Source organism: Dipodomys ordii, unplaced genomic scaffold (genome assembly GCF_000151885.1).
Source record: "Dipodomys ordii isolate 6190 unplaced genomic scaffold, Dord_2.0 Scaffold5, whole genome shotgun sequence".
Taxonomy (NCBI): domain Eukaryota; kingdom Metazoa; phylum Chordata; class Mammalia; order Rodentia; family Heteromyidae; genus Dipodomys; species Dipodomys ordii.
In genome coordinates, this window is record NW_012267221.1 from 12,312,780 (window position 1) to 12,328,560 (window position 15,781).

The 15,781-nt window shown below is 35.9% G+C and overlaps 2 protein-coding genes across 6 annotated transcripts in view; one reads left to right on the forward strand and one right to left on the reverse strand.

The window, feature by feature from the left end:
• The window catches only part of LOC105993766, a 67,551-nt gene extending 66,871 nt beyond the window's left edge, over positions 1–680 (forward strand). The window contains exon 4 of the mRNA XM_013027129.1: positions 117–680. Within this exon, the coding sequence (XP_012882583.1) occupies positions 117–394 (278 nt within the window). The 3' untranslated portion in view covers positions 395–680. The remainder of the gene's footprint in view (positions 1–116) is intronic.
• The window catches only part of Rbms1 (RNA binding motif, single stranded interacting protein 1), a 225,942-nt gene that overhangs the window by 200,709 nt on the left and 9,452 nt on the right, over positions 1–15,781 (reverse strand). The window lies entirely within an intron of this gene.

Sequence of the window (15,781 nt, forward strand, 5' to 3'; positions counted from 1 at the left end):
AAAGGAGGAGGCTGCAATGCTTGGTAAGAAATGTATGCATTATCCTGCCCATGCAATTGTAACCCCTCTGTACAGTATGTTCACAAAAAAAAATTAAATTAAATTAAAAAAAAAAGAAAAGCCCAAGGAAGGAATCAAGACCGTGAACAAGGATCATATTAATTTGAAGGTGGTGGGACAGGATGGTTCTGTGGTACAGTTTAAGATTAAGAGGCACACACCACTTAGTAAACCAATGAAAGTCTATTGTGAACGACAGGGTTTGTCAGTGAGGCAGATCAGATTCCGATTTGATGGGCAGCCAATCAATGAAGCAGACACACCTGCACAGGTGGAAATGGAGGATGGAGATACAATTGATGTGTTCCAGCAGCAGACAGGAGGTGTCTACTAAAAAAGGGAAGCTGCTACTTTGCTCCAGAACTTTGTTCTTATAGACCAAGAATACATTCTTAATTAGAAAACTGCAATTTGGTTCCACCACATCCTGACTACTACAGTATAGTTTTCTCTATTCTTTCATTTTCCCTTCCCTATTCCTTTATTGTACATAAAGTAACTGGTGTATGTGCACAAGCATATTGCTTGTCTTTTTTTTTCTTTTAAACTAAATGGCCAATGGTATATTTTGATTGGCATCAAATGGAGATGGGATGGGGAAAATACTGGTTCTGTGAAGATATCCCCCTTCTCCATTCATGGCATGCTCATTCAGCTTTTATCTTTATATTTCAGTAAGTTATTTTGCTCTCACTGTTTTAAAAAAAGAAAAGAAAAAAACAACAAAAATCCTTGCATACCTTGTTTGATTGGAGAATTTTAATGTTTTCATTTATCAAGGACATAAAACCAAGGAAAATTTTATAACTTTTTTGTTGTACATAGCTGTTAATGTAGAGCAATCTGTCTTTAAGTAGGGGTAAATTACTCTAAAAAAAGGAATCCTAGATAGTTTTCCCCTCAAGTCAAGTGTCTTGTTGTTTAAATAAACTTCTTGTTTAAAAAGAAAGAAAAATATTATCTTACATAGGATAATTATTAAAGTTCACAAAATAATTGATCATTTATACCTCAAATCTTGAGCCATTAAAAAGTAAGAAAAAGTTTATAGTAGTTTTTTTCTTCTAGAAAAGAAGAAGTCGAGTTTACATATATACCTGGAAATGGCTATGTTCTTAACACATAAGTATGTCCAAGAATGGTCAAATCATATTCGTGTACTTAAGAGATTTCAAGCACTAGTTAATCACTTGCAATTGACAATTAAGTGTCCAAAAAGTAGAGGTAAAAGCTGTGCAGAGAAAATCTTTTTGTCTAAGTCAATATTAATCTTTCCAATGAGATGTACAAAACACTATGTTGAAAAGGAACTTTACAACTTTGGTGAGGAGGTGGGAGGGAAGGGATGGTAGGGGGAAAACAAAGGAGAAGCAACAATGCTTAATATGAAATGTACTCATTATTTTGCTCATGTAACTGAAACCCCTCTGTACAGCATTTTAACAATTAAAAATGTACAAAAACATTAATCTTTCATATATTCTGATGATGTTTTGAGAAATGAAGATTTATATTGTAAAAGAAACTAAAGAACAAAAGTTGTCTGTATTTGCAGGCTATAAACTACTAAATTTCAGGCTATGTTAGGAGGTAAATATTTTTCTGTTTTGTGAAGTTACAGTTCTAGTAACTATTTTTCCTAGAAACTGTTTAATTTCTATTACTAATTTGATTTTTTTAATGTCATTGTGAAGGTGATGTACAAAGGGGCTACATTGTGTGCGTCAGGTAACTAGAGTATTTCCTTTTGAACGCTCTCACCTACTTGCATGTTCTATCCCAGTTTGTCCCCTCCTGACATCCCTCCCCTCAAAGTTGTATAGTTCATTTACAATATAGTGTCTAGTGGGTTTCACTGCTGATTAGTTCACCCTTTTTCCCACCATTTCTGTGCTTCCCTCTTCTCTCCCCCAAATCAGATAAACTTATATACAAGACAAAGGGCACAGAAATTTAAAAAAACAGAAGGAATAAACCAAAGAATAAAGGAAAGAAGGGGGGGAAGGAACTGCAAACTGTTTAATAAAAAAAACCCTCTTAATTGTTGGAGTTCATTTTGATAAGCATCATTTTATATGATATTGTGCACATAGCTATTGAGCCCTTAAATCCTCTCCTAAGAATACCCTCCTTTGTTCTCACCATGTGTAGATTGCTGTTTAATTAATCCTGTCCAGACGTAATTATTTCAACTTTTTAATAGTAGACTTTCTCTGTCACTCAAGTACGTAAATATGTTGCCAATCTTCTATTTCGGGTTGACAGATATTTTTTCTTCTACATAATAGGTAAATGTTGTGCCTAGCAGCTCAAATCTCTATTAGCATGCTATGTAAATTCCCTAATTTCAGAAAGGAGGCAGAGCAGCTGGAATAGCTGGATCCAGAGACTTAAATGAGCTCAAATCTTCCTCCCTGCATTGAATCATACCTTTGCCTTTTTATGTCAGGCCACTTAGCTGTAGTTAATTTTGTTGTCTATAAAAACTATTTTTTAAAGCATTACAAAGCCAAACATCCCTGAGAAACTGATAGGAAAAAGAATACTGTAGGGAAAACCCATCATGTGTATTTAAAATACGTATTTCTATTTCGTGGTGACAGAACTATAAAACAATCTTTTATATTCTTCCATTTCCCTTTTAAAAAATCACTTCAGTTATATATTGTCTCTCTTCTTATTGCCATCATTACTGAAAAATCAGCCTTACATTTTAGTTGAGTTAGATCTACTACATAAACACAAGGTGTACTTAAAATGTTGCCTGTGTTTTGGCTCATTTTAATCTGTAATATTTTGTTGTCTCTTAGCACTTGCTAGTATTAGGGGGGAAGGTCTGAAGGAAGTTGGGAAGTGCATTTTGTATTAATTTCAGTGTTATTTCTAAAGAAATAAAATTCATTTTGTGGTTAATTTAAATACAATCTCCCTTATTTATAGAAGCTTAAATGAAAGTCCAGACAGCAGAATGATTTCTGAGGCTTAGTTGCAAAGAAAACAAAAGTCAAAGAAATTTTTTTCTTCCATAGTCAAAGAAGCCGTTCTCATGCAGGGACTCTTTCATTACTGCTATCTTTTAGTTTCTAAGGGGGTTTCTGTGAATAAAAGAAAATAAAAATCCCCCATGCACTTAGACAGAATTACAAATTAATGTTCTCTATTCCTGTTTATGTTAAGAGTTCCAAGAATGACTAGCATGTGAGTGCAATGATGGTCTTTTGGCAGTACCAACATAAAAGGCTACTCAAATATGTTGTTTAATTGTATATTTTCCAGTGCTAGGCAACTCTCCAGACCTTATCGTAAACACTGTATGAGGTCTGTAAGTTCAGTAAATAATGGAGTTCACCCTTTATATAGTTAACTCCAAGCGACAGTTGACTTCTCTTTAAGGTATTTTCTATTTGTTTGCTATGGTTAACACAGATTGCTTTGTTACATAAAACAAGTTGGCATTTGGAAACTCAGCCCAATGTTATGTTCTAAGGGTGTTGTGTGTTTCCCCGCAGTATACAACAATCTGTTTCAGGGCCAGAGAAAAAGGTAACCCACTAAACATTCTTGTGTTAAGGTTAAAAAGAGAAATAGAATCAAATAGAAATATATAATTAATAGTTGTACTGAACAGGTATTCAGTACACTGGCTATTGTATTGTAGCAATAGATCTTGTTAATTTGATGTGATTTATTATTATTTTAGGCCAAAAGTCATGTTTCTGTACACTCTGGAAGTAGATGCTAATTTGTCAGCTTTTGTTGAAGAAGGAAGGGAAGGCAGAAAACCATAGCATAAGAGGTCGTACATTTCTACCCTTGAGTTTTTAGAAGAATGAGGCTCATTTACTGTTCAAAGGACGTTGTTTATACATTCCAGACTTCCATCTTATAATTGCTCCAGGATTTGTAAAAAGGAAATCTCAGCAGGGCGGCAAAATTATTCAAAGCAATAGCTGCACATAATTGGTATAAAATACCAGAACAGGCTGCTCTGAAAACTCTTTTGCTCAGCAACACACATTTCCACCCCCTCAACTCCTTCTGTAGTCAAGTAAAGTTTGACTGCTTCTCTTCCAGTGCTTGAGCCTTTTCTTCCTTTACTGAGGTAACAAAAATTTTAAAGATCTTATGAAGAATTAGTAATACAATTTATGTGGATAAAAAATAGAGGTCCACTGGGGTGTATTACTATTTACCTGGCTGCCATGGCAATAAGTAAACCAAATTCATGTTGTAAAGAAAGGTAGTTTTAGCTTTTATATTTTTATAAAACATTGAAAGTTAATTATACATTTTAACACACAGGAAAGTGAATTAAAATTTTTCATTGTTGTCTTAGGATCAAACGAATGAAAGATAGCTTAAGTCTAGGTATTATTAAACAAACTTGAAAAATAAATTAAAGAAAGGTAAGTGATATCATCCTATACAAGCGCGGTCTTTCTTCTTTCCCGCTTATCATTAGACTTCAGTATTACCTGAGCTTCTGACATCATTCTTTCAGAAGAGAATCAAGAAGCAAAAGGATAGCATCTTTTTATTTTAAGTGGCTGATATTTTCATTTTAAAAGTTATTTTCAGTATTTTTGTGTAAGTTGATGAACAATAGCTTCACTAATTCAATTCTACTTTAAAATATCATTTGGTAGGGTTTTAACAGATGTTTCTTGACTGATACAAAGAAAAACTCAGGAAATTTTGTGGCAGTTCTCTTGGAAAGAGGAAAACAAAACAAAAATCTCCAGGAAACCAGAAACATCACCTTATAATACTTAGGATGTGATGGCTGCACAAGGAGAATAGGGTTAATGACACTGGACTGTTATACAGATGGTACATCAAAAGCCAAGGTTATTACTATTGTTGTTGTTGCTGTTGTTACTAAATCTAGAACCCAATCCTTTCAAAAAGCAAGATCTCAGATGTAATTCTTACATTCCATGAAGGCAGATCTAATGAAGCCTGAAGAAAATCACCAGGAACAAATATCCATAAGCTTACTGGTGCTGCAGGTATTGTGATACTTATGACATGATAATGTTTCTTCTACAGTAAATATGAGCTTCAAGGGACTGTTCCCCAGATTCTTGACTTAGGATAAAGCAGGCTTCTGAAGACAAAGGAAAAGTAAGACAAAATATCATCCAAAGGGGAAATGTAATACGGCTTCTATAACATATAAATCAAAGAAAACAGATGACAAAAGAGGTCTCAAATGTGACAATCTTGACGAAATGTGTAATATACATTTAATATGTAATCAGTTATAGTTCCTGTGGCTGGGTAAGTCAAAAAGTACTTATGTTTGTTTGTTTTTTTTTGTCAGTCATGGGGCTTGAACTCTGCGCTCTTCAACTCAAGGTAAGCACTCTACTGCTTGAGCCACAGCACGACTTCTTGTTTTCTAGTGGTTAATTGGAGATAAGAGTCTCTGGACTTTCCTGCCCAGGCTGGCTTTGAACCATGATCCTCAGATCTCAGTCTCCTCAGCAGCTAGGATTACAGGTGTGAGCTACCAGCGCCTGGCCTTATGATTATTTTTTACACCAATGACTTATACTTAGGGGCAGCTATTTTAGTAAGAATAAAATATTCAGAAAAATTATAATAGAAATGCATATCCATTAAATAAAAATTCAATAACTTTAAATATGCCTTTTAATCTATTTCATTAACGAGACTCTGGAAAACCTGTTATCACTTGGTGTGAGCAACATTGTTGCAGTTTGAATCTTTAAGAAACTTTTTCTTAGGTACTTGCTCATAACTCCTTCTCATAACGATCCAAAAATCTTCGAAGTGATAAGCCATCTATTTTTCACTATGACTTGGTCTAAATAAATATAATAATCTTTGAGAGGTATATACTATATAACAAACAAGGGGCTTTGCATTTTTTTTTGTATAGGCTTTAATTCATCACCTTGGTTGCTTTGGATTTCTTTTCCCTTTCCATGCTAGTCACCAGCATTGGCAGGGCTCTTATGCACAGAGTTGAGCAATCTGAAAATCAGAAACTACAATATTCAATTTCATATTTCAAAATGGAATAATGAAAATTAAAAACAGAGAGTGTGTATTTGCATTTTTTATATTAGCTATGTTTGCTAATGTAAGAGTCACAAGTGACACGTGTCTGAAAATGGAAAATCCAGTTCTTCTTTAAGTGCCTAACTGCCCCACAGGGGCAGTGGCTAATATAGCTGATGGTACAATCTAGAACATTTCCATCATCAGAGAACATTCTGCTGGACAGAGGTGCAATATGAGAGTGCTTTAGATAGAAAGTTCCCCATATCTACCTGAAATGAAGTGCTTTGGGTTTTATAGTGCTACCTTAAAATTCAGAATAGCAACACTTATTTGGTTGTTTTAGGTATTTATTACTGAAATCATACTACCATTCTACCAACAGCTAATTTTTTCAGAAAGGTATAAAAAATAAAAAAAATAAAAGAAAGGCATTCATTATCAACCTCAACAGGCCTGTCCAATCTTTTGTGCATCTGTTTATCTTATTTATCTGAGTAATAATAGATTTTAAGTCAATAAAGTGAATAGTTCACTGCTAAATGAAAGACATAAAATTCCCACTAAGAAAAGAAGCAATCAGACATTCATTTATTTAACAGAATTTACTGATCCCCGGCCTCTCTTTGGGACTGTCTATCTGGTGCCCTAGGAGATGGACCACATGTCCGCATCCTTAGGACCTCTCCTTCTAGGATCCTACTGGTTCCAGTTGCAGGCACCAAATAGTATGAAGGCAGATATGTGAGTTCCTGTGATTTCTATCAGAATCACAGGCCCAAGGAGATGGCAGCTAATGCTAAGAAATGCACACTTTTAAAATTCAGTCTTTTACATTTTATTTTTAAAATGCAATTTCTTTTCAATAATCATGCCCTATACATATGTTGTTTGAAATTTTATACTAATGGAGTAATAATTTTCATTTTAATGTCCCCCATTTCTACATGCTATATTAGCTATGTAATTCCCCTTTGTAGCTCACAGTTCTGCATGCTCAGATCCAACCAACCATGGAGTGAAAATAGTTTTTGAGAAAAAAAAAGGCAGGATAGAATATAACAATAAAAGTTAAAACAATTAAAGTACAGTAACATTACTCACTTGTCATTTATGTTACAATAGAATTAAAAGTTATCAGATCAGATGATTCAATGTATAGGGGAGGATATATGTAGGTTATATTCAAATTCCACACAGCTTATATGAATCACCTGGGCCACTATAGGTTTTGGTAGTTACTAGAGTGGGGTAGAGGGATATGACATAGGACATACAGAGCTACAGAATAATATTACTCATTACATATTACTTTCTCTTCAAGATTTTGACATTTAGATGTTTCTCTCTCTCTCTCTCTCTTTCTCCCTCCCTCCCTCTCTCTCTCTCTCTCTCTCTCTCTCTGTCTTTTTATGTGCTGGTCTTAGTACTTGAATGTACTATCTCTGAGTCTGTGTGATCAAGGCTAGCAGTCTATCACTTGAACCACAGCTCCACTTCTGGCTTTTTGGTGGTTAGCTGGAGATTAGAGTCTCACAAACTTTCCCACCTTTCCAATTACAATCCTCAGATCTCAGTCTCCTGAAAAGTAGATAGAATTACAGGTGTGAGCTAGCAGTACTCTGCTTGTTTTCTCTCTCTCTCTCTCTCTATATATATATACATATATATATATATATACAGTGTATATATATATATATATATCATATACATATATATAACATCAGCTTTATAATAACATATTTAAAGTCTGACCTGAGTTGTTTTTTATTCTTTCAATGACATTTTGTCTTTTTTAAAATTTGTCTTGAGAAGTCTGCTTTATCACAAGTCTAGAATCTGACAAAATAGTCATCTGAAACTCATCATTACTGAAGAAGAAACATCTCATGTCATAAATATGACATTAATACATACATCACCACTGAAAGTATCTTGTGGGTCACAAAGCTCATGGATATTTGTTTCCTGATTATTTCTATCCTATTCATGACTACTTCTTCTTTCTTAATATTTTCCAACTTTGTCATTTTCCCTAATATTAAATATAAATTCATTAACAGTATACTCTAAATGAAATGCTACTTAGCAAAAGTTAAAATGTAATAAGAAAAAGAATAGCCAAAGTATTAAACTCAAATGCCTCTATTTTTTAATTTCCTAACAATGAGGTTTTACAGTCTGCTTAATAATATTAACACCAAATGGAATACAGTCTCTTTGATCTGCCTGTATATTCTTAAAACCATGAGTAAACTAGTCTTCATAATATGTTGAGAAATTTAGCTGAATGTTATTAGCAGAAACTTTTAGATTCAGAAGCAAACTTGAATTGGAACCCAAAAACCCCTAGATTTCTGACATAATTCTCCATCTTCTTTTTGAGCCTTTACTTTCTTCTTAGACTTTTAAAATCTCCAATGAATATGTATATTTGTAACTTAAATAAATAATGTCTGACTTCTAAGGTGTCAAGTGTGCTCATATTTTATTGGTGAAAATTAAAGAAGTAAGGAAAACTCACATAGAAGGCTACTGCTGTGTTTTGCAAGAGATTTTGAGCCATTTTTTACACATGAATATTATTAACAACAAACTGTTTGGGCTCAACATGTTGCTAAGATTTCTTCCATCACTGCTCAAAGGATCATCTAGTCCAAACAGCCATTCACTCTGTAAAACTGATAGCCAATGTCTACTACCAGGGTATGCCTCTCCCCAGCCTTTCAAACATCCAACCTTGCTACTAAGCTCCCTGACTACACTTGTCAAGTAATAATGGTTCACACACTTGATCTTATTACAGATAACTCAATTTTAACTTGCCTAGAGGTCCTTTTTTCTCAGTTCCTTCTGTGTATTGTCCAACTTTCGGAGGGCGTGCATGTGCGTGCATGCGTGCATGCGTGTACACACACACACACACCTATACACGCACACACACACACACACACACACACATACACACTCCAAGCATGGCAAAAAGGATTTAACCAAGGGAAAAGATCATTAAAGCCGTGAGAAATAAACAAAAAACAAACAAACAAAGCTAGTTTCAGTTGCATCTTGTTCTTGCTCAATCATGCAATCCAAGAATTTGGATAGAAATTACAAAACTAAACTCATCCTTTCCAATGGGCTTAAGAAATTGTTTCACAAAGTCACTTTTCTTAATATCTAATCAACCTTTAATAAGCCATGGTTCCTGATGGCTTAACATAAATTATAAATTCTGTCAAAGAGTTAGTGACCTGTAATAGTCTTTGAAACATGCAAATGAACAAGGAGGCATTTTTACTGGCGAATCTTTCTGCAAATTGTAGGAAAATCATAATGTCTTATCTACTTTCTATATCTTCAGTCCTTCTTAATTTGGTTTCCCAAATGGGTGGCACACAACAAGTCATGACTTTTGCAGGGGCTCTGCTCAGTAAATATATGACCCAAATAGAAAGAAAGTAAAGCTAGGCCCAAATGGCACAAGGGAACTATTGATGCTTCCCACTGTGTACTTTGTCTTTCCAATGTTATTCACATAATTGATTAAAACAGCCTCTAAAGCCTAATTGTAGGATGAGGATAGCAGGCCACCAACCCTCAAACCAGTTCATAAATCTCAGGGGAAAACCAGGACACTGTGTTACGGTTGGCATTGGAATAAGGTGGTTCCCATCAGGATGGTGAACAAGGGCATTATTTTTAACAAGTAGAGGAGGTGTTTACACAAGACCTTGTTGGGCCAGGAATAGGCCAGAAGCCATGGGGTTATGATCATGGCCAGCTAGTGACTGTCTAGCTGAAGTAGGTTAGAAACATTGCGGGCAAAGCAGAACCTGGAACCTGAAAACCAGAACCTGGTTCTAGTGAAGCAGGAGATCTAGCCAGGCTGGTGGAGGGAAATACAGAAGTCTGGCTAGTCCACACTGCAGGGTAACCTGTAATGCTGTGACCAGTCTTAACTTCTGTTGACAATCGCTGGGCATGGCTGGCCTCTTTCACACCATCTGCAGCCAGTGATCAGTTTCCTGGCTTGACTGCATGTGGTCTCTCTTCCTACTTCCTCCATAAGCCATGGCATTTACCAGTCATGTGAGTTGAGGCCCAGCCTCCCAACTCCTGACTCCTTTCTCTCTCTCCCTGCCTCTCTAGAGCTAGACTGTGTCTCTAAGTGCTAGGACCAGATGATCCCAGAGATTGTTCCAATTCTACATTCTATGATTCTTGGATGTTTTAAGTCCAGAATCATAAAATTTAGAGTTGAAAGAAACATCAGAAGTCATCTATTCAACCACCCACTCAACCTACATTAACCTGGCCAGAACTAATAAGCTTTGAAAGTTCTACGAAGTTGTTTTTGGCTGGCTAAATATGTCAATAATCAAAGCTTAAAACCTTAAATACTAAGCAAGAAAAATATGTATTTTTCAAAAATTTAAGGAAAGTTTTTTTTTTGAAGCCTAGATAGCAGCATGTTCTGTTGCTCCGGAGTTAGCATCTAGCCAGGCACTGGTGTCCCATGTGTAATCATGGATACAAAGGAGGCTGAGCTCTGAGACTGCAATTTGAAGCCAGCATGGGCAAGAAAATCCATGAGACTCTTATCTCCAATAAACTACTCAGAGAAGGCCAAAAGTGGCACTGTGGCTCAAGTAGTAGAGTGCTAAGCTTGAGCCAAAGACTCTCCGGACAATGCCCAGGACCTAAGTCTAAAGCTGAAGATGGAGGAGGAAGAGGAGGAGAGCGGGGAGAAGAGGATGGGGATGGAGGAGAGGGGAGGAGGAGACGAGGGGGGGAGGAGGAAAGGGAGGAGGAGGAGGGGGAGCAGGAAGGGGAGGAGAAGGGGGAAGAGGGGGAGAAGGAGGGGGAGGACGAGGGGAGAAGGAAGAGGAAGTTAGTATCTAACTAGAAATTCCCAATCTTTGCCTTCACAACATCAAAAACATATTAAAAACGTGTAACTCAAAGGGTTGGAAATGAGCTTTACAACTTTGGAAGGGGGAGCATGGGGGGAGGAATAGTAGGAGAAAAATGAAGGAGTGGATAACGATGTTAAACAAGAAATTTACTCATTACCTTACTTATGTAACTGTAACCCTTCTGTACAACACCTTTACTACAACAACAACAACAAACTTATAACAGGTGATCGGGGAGGGTAAAGGAGGACACAGAAATGGAGGGACAAAGGATGAACAAATGCAGCAGGAATAATCACTAGATACTATGTTGAAAATAAGCTATACAACTTGTGGGTGGGGATGGAGGGAAAACCTGTGAGACAGCAATGGAAGGGGCAAAATTGTCCAAAAAGATATGTACTCATTACCTGACTAATGTAACTGTAACTGCTTTGTATATCGCCTGTATAGTAACAATACAGAATAATTTTTAAAAACGTATAGAAGAGGCATAGTGGTGCATACCTATAAACTCAGCACTCAGGCAACTGAGGCACGAAGATAATAACTTGTGGCCAGCCTAGATTACATAATTAGTTCCTGTCTTAAATCCATCTCCACCCCAAACCTTAAAGGATGTCAGAAAATTCTCAAAAAACTTATTACTGTAGTAAAGTTTCACAATATGAAATAAAGCTTCAAAAAAAAGAATAAAAAGAATGTAAGGGAAAAATGGCTATAATTTGAGATGCATTCAAGAAATTAAAAAATTGTTTCATCTTGCTTAAAAGTGTATTTCAATACAAGCTATTTTTCCAAAATTAATTTTGATATCTGATTATCCTTCCTTCAAAAGAATTATTTTCTTCATAGAAGATTTTGAAGACATCATTGGGTGTATTCATTTGTATTTTATCTTTATTTATTTATTTTTGTTGGTAGTGGGGCCTGAACTCTGGGCCTGGGCACTGTCCCTCAGCTCTTCAGCTCAAGGCTAGCACTCTACCACTTGAGCCACAATGCCACTTCCAGTTTTTCTCATGGACTTTCTTTCCCACGCTGGCTTTGAAACTGTCATCCTCAGATCTCAACCCCCTGAGTAGCTAGAATTACAGGCATAAGCCACCAATACTCTTTAAAGAAGAGTAATTTTCCATTGTGTTAATTTTAGTTAGTTAAGAGTTTTTATGTTAGTTAAGAGTTTTTATAAGTGTTTTTATGAAAGTAGACAAGCTGATACTACATTTTATAAGTAAATGCAAGATACCTAGTATAGTGGAGACCATTAAAAAAGTAGACTTCGTTGTACTGCTACAGTGAAGGATTGACAGCAGGCTGTATAGGGAACAAAACACGAACCCAGACAGGGCGGCTAACTGCTTCACAACAAAGGGAACACTGAAATCCAAAAAGGGAAAATGTCTTTTTCATAAAGGAAAAAAAAGTCTTGACTGTATGCATGCAGAAATGAACTACAGACCAAAATGTGAGGAGGGAAAATCACTGCTTCTAGCTGGAAATGTAGGGAACTTCCTGAATTAAAGTAAAGATTTCCTTAATGACACTGAAGGCAACAGTCATAAAATTCTGACAAACTAGACCTCATTAAAATGAGAAACTCCTACTCAGGCGCAGTAGTTTATGCCTATAATCCTAGCTACTTGAAAGGCTGAGAGCAGAAGGATTGAGGACTGAGGTCAATCTGGGCAGAAAACTTCTCAAGACTCTGTCTGTATGGCTCAAGTGTTAGAGCACCAGCTAACAAGAGTGAGGTTCTTAGTTCAAATTCTAGTAATGCATTCCCTCCAAAAAAAAAGATGAAGATGAAGACAAAGAAGAAGAGAAAAAGAATAACTGTTTATCAAAAGCAAGCAGACAATAATGAGAAAAACTGAAAATTTGGAGAAAGTTGCATATGTATACATAATAAAAGAACAGCATCCAGAATATATTTTAAACCTCACAAACGACAAACCAATTTAAAAAGTCAGCAGTTTACTTCTATAGTATGTGCATTATACCTCAATAAAATCATTATTTTAAATAAGCAAAAAAAAAAAAAAGAAATAGGTTTTACACAAAAGGACACCAGTTGACATACAAATATATGAAAAGGAGTAAACTAGGCATGGTGTCACACATATGTAGTCCTATTTACTTAACAGGCTTGAGACTAGGAGTTCAAGGCTTTACTGTAGGCCCCAAACCAAAATCCATACAGTGTTGAACATAAACAGGTTGCAGTGTCATGCACCTGTCACCCCAGCTATGGCAAGGAGCATAAATAGGAGGATCCTGGTCTAGGCCAGCCCAGGCAAAAAAAGGGAGAACCTGCCAGGTGCTGGTGGCTCATGCCTATAATCCTAGTTACTCAGGAAGCTGTGGCAGCAAAGTCCATGAGACTCTTATGTCCAATTAATCACCAGAAAACTGGAAGTGGAGCTGTGGCTCAAGTGGTAGGTGACTAGCCTTGAGCCAAAGAGCTCAGGGGTAGCTCTTAGGCCCTAATTTCAAGCCTCATGACCAACAAAAAGAAAGAAGAAAAAGAAAAGAAAAGTGAGAGCCTATTTAAAAATAATGAAAGCAAAAATGCCTGGGGCATGACTCAAAAGTGGTAGAACACCTGCATAGTGAGCACAAGGCCCTTAATTCAAACTTCAGTTAAAAACAAAACAAAACAGTATTCAGCATCACCAATTAGAAAAATGCAAATTAAACCCATGAGATAAGACCAAGTGGAAGGGCTAAAACTAACAATGCCAAGCATTATTATAAGAAATAGAAAAATTCTACTTCTCATGAGTTGTTGGTTAGATTAGAAAAGTGGTAATGTCTACCACAGCTGAACATGCACATACCCTATGATCTACAGTCACTTCATAAGAGGACATTCATATGGTAAACACATGACATGAACAAGAATAAGTATAGCAATTTTATTCATAGTAACCATAAATTGTAATCATCCAAATGCATATTAATAAAAAGATTAAATTATGGTATATTCTGTGATTAAACACTAAACAATATTTAAAAAGAGAAGCATCAACTACACATATAACATCAGTGAATCAAACCAAAATAATGATGAGCTTTAGAGGCCAGGAAAGGTATGATCTGATTTTATTTCATAAAGGGTAAGAACAGGGAAAAGCAATCTACAAAGAGAAGTCAGGTGAGTCATTACAGTTAGTAAAAATGATACTTTCTGGGTGCTTTTGCAAATGTTATATTGTCACCTGAGTGTGTAACATGAGTATATTAATCATATATTTAGAATTTGTGCTCTATACTGTGTGAGTATTTTACCTTAACCCAAATTTTAAACAAACAAAAAAGTAACATCCCACTGTGCTTCCTGAGAGTAAAAACAATGTCTTAATTATATATTTGTGCCTTTCAGGGCCTAATACAATGCCTGTTCTGGTGGATGATTATCCAACTTAATTAAATTCACTAGATAGTTCCATCTATAAGATCATAACTAGATGTATTTTTGTATAACTGGGAAGCTAAGAGCGGAACTGTAGCTGGGTTTCCTTCAGTCTTCTTTTCAATTCCCAGAGCAGTCATTCATTTTTAAAATATGCTGTTTTCCAAAAAGGGAGATAAGAGCATTTGCATACTGAAAACAAACAAAACCCACCCCAATTTTAGAGTTAAACAAGATTTAAATCAAAGAGTCTAAAGAAGAGGAAACAAAGAAAGGTGCTGTAGTGATTTCCTACAAACCAGATGCCCCGATCAGTATCACACTGTAGAGATCTAACAGCCAATCCTCAGACTCACAGTCAAATCAAATTGTTCAAGCTCAGAGGATGCACAGAAGAACATCCCGTGCAGCTGAGACATGCATTTGAATTCGGTGAGACAGAGTGGTTGGCATATGTCACCCACTGTCATTATAAACCCCTTTTGTATAAGGGAGTCAGCATAAAAAAAGCAAAAAATTTCATATTTAAGAATCCTGTTAACAAAATTTAACCTGAGAAAATATTACCAAGGAAGAAACATATTATTTTAGTCTTTTTCAAATAATCCCTCCTCACACACAATTCTTTTATGATTACGTTTTAACTAAATAGATTAGTGAATATTCAAGATATAGAAAATGGTTATATATGACTTCAAATTCTAATATGAATAAAGAAAAAAATGTGAAAAGCCATCCATTGGACCAGATCATATTTAAGCTCCAATCTCATTAGAAATGCACATTTGTCATCTAAATACTTTCTATTATGTGGATTACATATTCTGATTTGAAGCATTACATCATGTCTGTCTTCTATAACACACTTATACATTACTAAATAAAATTTTATTAAAATTTCCATACAAAATTGGATAAGGAATCAGACAAGAAAATCTGATTCAAAAGGGCAATTGTAGTAGCCAATTCTTTATCATAATCAGAAGTTTTAAGAGTTAGCAAAGATTATTTTAGGCCAACTAAAGCAGACAAACTCGGTCCCTATTTGGGCAGATCAAGTGAGAACAGATTCTCTGTGATGGTCACTGTGGTGGATCTACCATTAGCACACACACATGTTATGGGAAGAATTCAATTCACAGTGGCTCCAATCTTAAATACAGGAGGAAAAGTTGGGGCAGGAAGGAGGAAGCTGGCAAGAAGGGGCACTGTCCAAACACTTGTTAGATAGAGCTATGAAATTTACTACACACCACAGGACCTTGTCAACCAGAACCAGATGAGCCACAGTCCACAGACAAAATACCAATGGATCTTCCAATGTATAGATGGGTTCAGTCTTCACACTCCTTTCAGGCTGGGT